This window comes from Protomyctophum parallelum (genome assembly GCF_964188405.1).
Source record: "Protomyctophum parallelum genome assembly, chromosome: 10".
NCBI lineage: Eukaryota > Metazoa > Chordata > Actinopteri > Myctophiformes > Myctophidae > Protomyctophum > Protomyctophum parallelum.
The window spans coordinates 23,425,511-23,434,354 of record NC_139704.1 but is presented as its reverse complement, the minus strand read 5'-3'; the positions used below and the strand labels follow the sequence as shown (position 1 = coordinate 23,434,354).

The following is an 8,844-nucleotide window of genomic DNA, read 5'->3' as shown; positions in this document are numbered from 1 at the left end:
GTGTTAACGCGTGATCAAGTCAAAATAATAATAACAATAAAGACACTCAGCTGACTCAGACTGAACTTTCATTTCGTTTCCTAAGTTCAAGTACTTATATTAGTTGCAACTTGTTGAGCTGACATCTGCGGTTAAGGTAGGACAACATCGAGTCTCTCATATAAATTATAATTCCGTGGAACTATAATTACATAAACAATAAAGTTGTAAAAACAATAGCTTCAGACAACACACCAACATCGAACAAGTCAAAGACTTGTAGTTTATTGGTGTTTGCATAGTAGTAGTATTTCAAAGTAATGTTACTGGATTGTAATAATTAGAACAAAATAGTTTTATGATCCAGTGGTTCTCAAACTTTTTCTGCTGTGATGCTGTGCCCGGGGACCCCCACAGGGGAATATTCGTGTTATTTATTTTATTTTATAGGCCTATTATGTTTCAATATTTTTCATTTGTTTTCAAGATTAAAAAAAATATATTACTCAAAATTGGATAATCTAATGATATTAAAATGTATTATTATTGCAATCGCAGGTCGCATTTACTATGAAATTGTGCATTTCCCTTCAGTTGTTTGGTTGATCACGCCCATATGCCTTGTGACATCACGTGATCAATATTAAGACCATATATGGAGATCCCGGATGATATCAATATTGGCCAGAAATTCTACATCTGATCTGACCTCAAACCCTTAGATCTCCACATGGAGCTGACCTGTTCTGAACTTCTGACATTCCATAATGTTGATCCTTCCCCATCCATAATCACTCTTCGATGTCTCCCTTTTGACTGATACCTGTCCATTTAAACTGTAGACGGTCACGGGCCTGCCCCAAAGTTATTAGTGCAGCCGCGCCCGAGAATTAAGGCCCGGCCCTACCTGGGCCCTCATCAAACCCTGTACACTCAAGACACTGCCCCCGCTGCCACCCTTAGATCTCCATATATGGAGCTGACCTGTTCTGACATTCCATATGTTGATCTGACCTCATCAAACCCTGTACACTCATACATAGTGTAACATGCATAGTACATTTGCATGAAATATGTGCTTGTCTTTCAATCCCCTCTTACACACACACACACACACACACAGCATGTCTTCCGTCAAGGTTGAGTGTGTGGTGAAGGAGAGCTGTGAGATAGGGGAGGGGCCAGTGTGGGAGGAATCCGACCAATCGCTGCTCTTTGTGGACATCGCGAAGAAGAAGATCCACCGCTGGAACTCTGCAGCCAATAGCATCCGGTCCATGGACACAGGTCAGCCAATCAGAAGCTATTCACTAAAGTAGCGACTGCTCTTACTTTTGTGTTTTATTATTCTTAATTTACGTTATTATTCTTTATCATCTGCTGTGTAGTGTTAAGGAGCCCGCAAATAGGCTCTATGCGCACATGAATAACTCTTCTCCCTTCCCTACTTCCTTCACAGGTGATATCGACAATACTATTAATGAAGTCTCTGTTCCATTTGGTGTACAGTGGTTCTCAACCTTTTTAATTTCAAGGACCCCCTAACTCTGAGAGTGTACAAATGTAACCAAATGGACCATTTGTACACTCAGAGTTTCACACCCATTTGGAACCCACTCAAGGACACATTTGAGACCCACCGGTGTAGCAGAGTGTTTCCAGTGAGCCAACATGCACAATATCAGCACCCTGACTCTGTTTGACCAGAATGGAACAGATCTTAGTATCTTAGATTAGTATCATCATCGGTAACACAGTAGGGAGGGCGCCCGGAAGTAGGAAGAGTTATTCTGTGTGCATAGAGCAAGCCCCCAGAACGGCTCGCCAACGTTGAAGTCGTCGGCCCTAATGGTCAAAGGTGGCACTGCAGGCGGGCTCGTGCATTTAGCACTAGTAAACAACTAACATTGAGCGCTCGTTTGCACTTCCGCATTTTGGACACCAACTGTTGTCCAAATAGAAAAAATGCGGAATTAGAGCGTTCTTCCGGGTGCTTCAAAACGCCACTGAGCAACTTCCTTTGAAATTAATAGCGGGGGGGGCTGTCCCTCTATCCTGGCAGCATAACAGTTACAAAGGACAATATAAAGTGATAAAGTTATAAAGGACAATAGAGCCTGTTGTCTGTCTGTCTGTCTGTCTGTAATGTTTTGACACAGATACAGAAAACCTGTTGGCTCATTTAATTTCAACATGAGGTTCAACTGGGGACAATAAAGTGTCACTAATGTCACAAGATCCTCACATTACACTGTCAATAAACCTGACAGACAGACAGACAGACAGACAGACATATCTCTCTCTCTCACTCTTCCTCGTCAGGTGACATGGTGGGCTGCGTGTTGCCGCGGCGATCGGGCGGTTACGTGGCGGGGGTGGGGCGCCACTTTGTGGCAGTCGATTGGTCGGCTCAGAGTGTGACGTCATCGTTGGCCGAGGTGGACCAAGACAAGCCCACCAACCGTTTCAACGATGGGAAGGTGGACCCCGTCGGTCGCCTGTTCGCAGGTACCTCTGCTAATGGGCCTCGTTTAAATGTCATTTAAAAGGTTTAGGGCCATAGTTTACAGCGTATTTATTCTTTTGTTTTGTTTTACTCAATCCAAATGTCCTTTTATAATGTGTTTTCTTTGCCTAATGTTTAATTGTGAATTGCCCTGCAGTTGAAATTGTCCATACAAATAATCGTGCCTTGCCAATAGGTACGATGGCCATAGAGACGAGTCCTGCTGTTCTGGAGAAGAACCAGGGATCCTTGTTCTCCCTGACCTCTGACCTCAAAGTGGTCAAACACTTTGACCAGGTACACACCTCCTCTCCTCTTCTCTCCTCTCCTGAATCATGGTGATTATTATTATTAGTCAATTTATGACAAAGATATGACAAATTTAATTATTATTTTATTCAAAAGTCTATGACTACAACTAAATAGAAATCAACACTGCCTGCCACCTTCTGTTTCAATGACGCTAGCACTGGCAAAGATATGAATGACATTGACTACCATGCAGACATTAATAAGTGGTCACTTATTTCTCATTTATTTTGTATTTCTCATTTCTTTTGTTACTTAGCATTGTTTTCTTGACCACAATGTTAAGAATAAACAGGTGGTTTATTGTTTACCTGTATCCTATAGTTTCAATGTACGGATTGTTGTTTCCATAGTATATTGTAGATGTAGACGGATACTACTGTAGGTTCTTGTTCTTGGTTTACCTGGGTTCCACCAAGAGACACTACAGTAGACTGTCTGTGCATTATTGCAAGTCCCTCTGCAAAAGAGTGTCGTTGTAAATTTGTCATTGTAAATTGCTGTGTTGTCGTGTTGCAAGGTATCCATTTCCAATGGGTTGGACTGGTCCCCAGACCACACAACCTTCTATTACATCGACAGTCTGAGGTTCTCTGTGGACGCCTTCCACTACGACATACACACTGGAAGTATAAGTAAGACGCACGCACGCACGCACACACACACACACACACACACACACACACACACACACACACACACACACACACACACACACACACTTCATTTTAAGGGGGTCTAGCCCCTCCTATATCATAGTGTCTGAGCAAATCGGCTTAGTGTCTATTTTTGTCCTACACAAACATTAAATTCCCATTGACAATGAATGGAGAATTTTACGTCATATAGTGTCTGAGCAAATTTGGCATAGTGTCTATTTTACATCATGATGATGTACGATGATAAGAGCGCACATTCATAATATGCAGGGAGACTTACAATCAGCACGGTAAATAATCATATGCAGTGCATAGAATGCTGTGTAGCAGTAGGATACCTGGTCAGCCTTGAACGTAGCATCTGGCTAAACAGCATGTTATCTGTACATTGAAACTGTAGGATGACAGGTAAACAATGAGGCTAGTCTAAACAATATCTAAATAACATCTTTGCATTGAAACAAACCATGATCTATAACCATGAACCTAGCATATGTCTTTAAAATAATGTTGGTATCTAAATTACATTATTATAAATGTACCTTATTGATCAAGAAAAAAACAAATCTATGAAACCAAACAATGAGAATGAGTGACCAAGATACACCTTAACCATATCTTGGTCAGTTGGTAGCATCAATCGTGAGAGGATTCTTAACTCTCTTATTCAATACTACCAATTTGTGTGTGGGCGTGCGTGTGCGTGCATGCGTGTGTGTGTGCGTGCAGGTGAGCGCCGTGTGGTGTACAAGCTTCAGGAGGATGAAGGCATCCCAGATGGAATGTGTGTGGACGTGAAGGGCAACCTGTGGGTGGCCTGCTACAACGGAGGACGGGTTCTGAACATTGACCCCAACACTGGTCAGTGTCCTGATCTATTTACTGAATAGGGGGGGGGAGTTCAAGACCCACAGGAACGCACCCAGGGTGCTGACCCGGTTCCGGCGAGCCCCTCCGAAACGGTAGAGAAATGACTTACCGCAAATGAGTTACCGCATGTGGGGGTCGCCGGGGGGGGGGGGGGGGGGGGGGGGGGGGGGGAACAACCATGCTGTTTTCGTGCTCATACCCAGCCAGGCATCCACCCACCCACCCAGCCAGCCAGCCACACACATAGCTCCGTAAGGGAGTGGTTGCACCACTCAAAAACGGACTGAAGCTGAATATCCTCAATTCACATTGTATTTGTTGTGTTGACATATTGACAGAGACAATGAAGGAGAGATAATCTCATTTCTCACTGTAGTTCACCTCGATCACTACAATGCCAGTCTAGCCTTAAGTTAAAACCTATATTTATATGTTATTCAATATATTACTTTAGTGCAATTAAAAGTTTTTAATTTTAATTTCAAGGACCCCTGAAAATGTAATTGATATAAATTAGCCTAGGCCATTTCATTAGGATTTTCATCTTTGGACTGGGACACTCTCCAGGTGTGCGTCTCAGTACAGTCCTGCTTCCCGTAACGAAGACCACTTCCTGTTGCTTTGGGGGCGCATCCTACAGTGACCTCTATGTGACCTCTGCCTCCCTGGGTCTCACCGCCGCCGAGAAAGGCCAACAACCCTTGGCTGGCTGTGTGTTTAAGGTGAGGGTGTGTGTGTGTGTGTGTGAGAGAGAGAAATAGAGAAATTACTTCCACAACTTGGGGTGGGGGGGGGGGGGGGGGGGGCAAAATGCATTAGCCACAGCTCTAAATAGCCAGCCCCCCCCCATAGCACCCCCAGTTTCTGGAACTGTCGCTGTGTCTGCCTGGCTACATTCAGTGCATTGGCAGTGTTTTATGTCCTCCACAAGGCGTTCTTGTGGATAATATTTTCCACATAAACGATATGGTTTAATAAATAAATATTTCAAAAATGTTACTGACATGACATGCGTGTGTTTGTTTTCTCTACAGGTGACAGGTTTGGGTGTTAACGGATTTCCTCCAAACTCATTCGCTGGTTAGCCCACAGGAGGCGGGGACCTCAGCCTGCCAATCATTCCACAACCAGTAAATGGAGTACAATTTAGGCATTTAACAGACGCTCTCATCCCGAGAATAAGAATAATAATTTAAACAATCACATACTGTACATAATTATAGCATACCAGATAAACCAATAACCTCAACCTAGCATCTGTCTAAACAGCACATTATCTAAGTCAGTGGTTCCCAAACCTTCTCATGCCAAAATGATACATACAAAATGATAGCCTACAGACCCCCCATTTGAAAATATAAGCCAAGGACCCCTATAAGAGAGGATTTTTATGGCTCTAGCAGTGATTTTCAACCATTTTCATTTCAAGGGCTGCCGGTTTGACTTGAATTAGGCTACGGTCCCCTATATTTAAAGGCTTTTCTATCTCTGGGATCCCAATGTATATTGTAAAATCAAATCATTTTTACTCTGAGAGTGTACAAATGGTTCCATTTGTAAATGGTGATATCTGATCAGAGCATAGTACTCTTTCTACTCTGAAAATGCTGTTTAATTTGTGATGTTTTGGGTTATTTAGTCAAATGAAACTGAACTGTTTATGTTTTTACCAAACTAAACTTTTAAACTTTTATAATGAAAAAATAATTAAAAATGCACAATTTACCACAACCTTTTTAATGTGTATTTTATTTAATTGCATTTCTTATAGTTGTCAGTGACTGCATTGAAAAGCTGATGTGTCACCACGACTCACCAGCAGGAGTCAGCAGTGTTTTGTGTCTACATCAACATTGTGTTCACCATCAGTGAGGATGTGAATTGTGATTGGCCGGAATGAGATGATGTACACAGGTGAGATCTTAATTTTTTCAGGGCTGGTATGGCTGACTTTTACCAATTTAGACATGAGGCCAATTCTAAAAATGCCTTCTAAATCCTTATCAGTTACGGTTTTGAAAAACTTAAAATATTCATCATACTGTACATCAGCCAATCAAATCATCACATTCCATGCTACAAACACAACACTGTACATAGCGCGCCTCAAAAAAAAACATACGTTGCCATTGTACATGGCAAAAACAAGCCAAACATGGGTTCCCCGTCTTGAAAGGTATAGTTTCTTAATAACTAACTAATAACTAATAACAATCATGTAATCATGTAAGCTGAGGCCCTGAACAGCATGACCAGTGTATGGAACTCCAACCACCCCCGTCAAGTCAAACTCAGCTTCTTCTATACAACGGTAGCGTAACGGTACAGAGTAACGGTACAGACTTCTATATGGCATGTTGGACCTGGAAGCTACACCAGAATGTTGCGCCAATGTTTACTTAACATTGGCACATAGGCACATTGTCATGTGCCGATGCTTCTTCTAGGCAACGGTAGAGTCTGTTCTCCTATACGGCAGTGAGTGCTGTACCCTGAAGCCAACCCTGCAGAAGTCTCTAGACGGGTGCTACACCAGAATGCTGCATGCGGCACTCAACATCAGTAAGAACACATATGTTACCAACACAACTCAGTATGATGGAATGCCAAGGGTGAGCCAGAAAATAGCAGCCAGGAGAATGAGACTATAGCAGGACACTGCCAAAGACACCAAGAGCTGCCAGCCAGCAAAGTGGTGCTGTGGGAACCAACACATGGTCACGAGGACGTCCCACACTAACGTGGATGTACTCAAGAACGACGCAGGAGCGCAAAGCAACAACGAGCTGGCCAGATGTATGGAGAACCGGGATGACTGGAAGCAACAATGGAGGGCTCGTCTGAGGACGACCTAGAGAGATGGCCTACATGGGGCCCTGTTCCCATCAGGATACCATCATGTTCCATCGTAGGATATAATAATGGTGATTGCAGTCACCCCATTGCAGGTGGACCCAAACCATCCTAGAAAGATCGTGCGAAGTGAGCGGTGCCTTTTATGATGTATGATGATGATGCATTGACCCACATGACATCACAGGGGGTGGAATAATAATGAGTAGACACACAAAGCCACATGGAGCCACCAGTGGCCCTCGCTGGCTGTGGGAGTCAGGCTCTTCAGGCCTGTGTATGACATGCGGGTAGGATGGCTCATCTGACGAGATGACTTTCTTCCACGTCTCTGTAGTTGTCATTGCCTATGGTTTGCGCTCCACTGAACTCTCAGAGTCTCCATGTGCGTGCCTCCGGCCCCATCACCTCCACCTTGGCGGCCACCTTTGGCCAATCCTGTGAGGCTGCGTGCACGCCGTGGCCCTGAGCCGGGTGGACGGGACGGTTTCCGATCTCTCCGGCGGCGTACGGGTCAGAGTACAGACGCTGCTTCTGGGTGAACCTGGGGATGGGTTGATCCTCCATGTGTTCTCTGAAGGTCTGCCCTGTGTGAGGCTTCCATGCTAATTCCCACGCAGATATTTGCTTTGTGTATTCAGGTTTCCTCATTGTTGGAGGTCTGAGAAAATGGATCTGCTCTTAACTACTCTATGTCCGACCTGTTTCCTGAATGAACTCTCAGAAACGTACAGTTTTCTTTATATGCACAGCCACAGTGACGTATCGTGACGTATGTGTCATACGTCACTATGGTCTACCTCCTGCGTGGAGGAGGACAACTCAGGAAGATGCAGAAAAGTAAAAGAATGATATACAACAACAATTAGCTCCTCTATATTACATCCTCTTTATAACGTCTATAGTATGTGGCTGCGTGCCTGTGTGTGTATGTAAGAACCAAAAATCTCTAGGATATATGTCTGTCTGTGTCCCATTTAATGGGACACAGACAGAGCCTCCAAGTGCAATGATAATGGCTAGTATAATTAATAAGCAACGTCAAGTGAATTGGTGGGCATTTTGTGTTTGCATTTCAGAGTGATGGACTTCATAATTCATAAAATCAGATCAAACAATCTGATATTTCTGCTCACTTGGACCTAGCCAAGTCTGGTATTTTTAATGTTTGTTTAGTGCACTTAAATAAATAATTTGCCGGCCAAGTCTATGGACTTTGAGGCTATTATGTTTGTTTAGTGCACTTATTATGTAAATCGTCATAAGTGCAAATGTTTGCTTAGGGCGCAAAATGATGAGTAAGACATCATGTGGCCGATATAAATACAGTGGGCGCCCCTCACTTCACATGAGTGTGATATTTTTTAATTCATGACGCATCTATTCATACAGTATAATTAATACATGATTGTATTGTTTCTGTGATGAATAAAGACAATAACAAAAACAAATCTGACATTTTGTGGGAGATTTTGAAGAACGTATCATGACACAAAAATAAATCCCATGGATAGGTGATAGTCTCTCTCACACACACACACACACACACACACACACACACACACACACACACACACACACACACACACACACACACACACACACACACACACACACACACACACACAGACACACACACACACACACACACACACACACACCCTTTGC

The 8,844-nt window shown here is 43.3% G+C and overlaps 1 protein-coding gene across 1 annotated transcript; it reads left to right on the top strand.

The window, feature by feature from the left end:
- Positions 1 to 5,687, top strand: rgn (regucalcin). The gene is made up of 8 exons (XM_083774350.1): positions 1 to 136; positions 1,103 to 1,266; positions 2,302 to 2,487; positions 2,682 to 2,782; positions 3,315 to 3,429; positions 4,183 to 4,314; positions 4,891 to 5,045; positions 5,358 to 5,687. The coding sequence occupies exons 2-8, from the start codon at positions 1,104 to 1,106 to the stop codon at positions 5,406 to 5,408; spliced, it is 903 nt and encodes a 300-aa protein (XP_083630476.1). The 5' UTR covers positions 1 to 136; position 1,103; the 3' UTR covers positions 5,409 to 5,687.
- The last annotated feature ends 3,157 nt before the right edge of the window (positions 5,688 to 8,844 follow it).

Coding starts and splice junctions, on each gene's coding strand:
- rgn (XM_083774350.1), top strand. CDS start 1,104: ATGTCTTCCGTCAAGGTTGAGTGTGTGGTGAAGGAGAGCTGTGAGATA. Junction 2,783..3,314: donor TGGTCAAACACTTTGACCAG/GTACACACCTCC, acceptor TCGTGTTGCAAG/GTATCCATTTCCAATGGGTT. Junction 3,430..4,182: donor CATACACACTGGAAGTATAA/GTAAGACGCACG, acceptor GTGTGCGTGCAG/GTGAGCGCCGTGTGGTGTAC.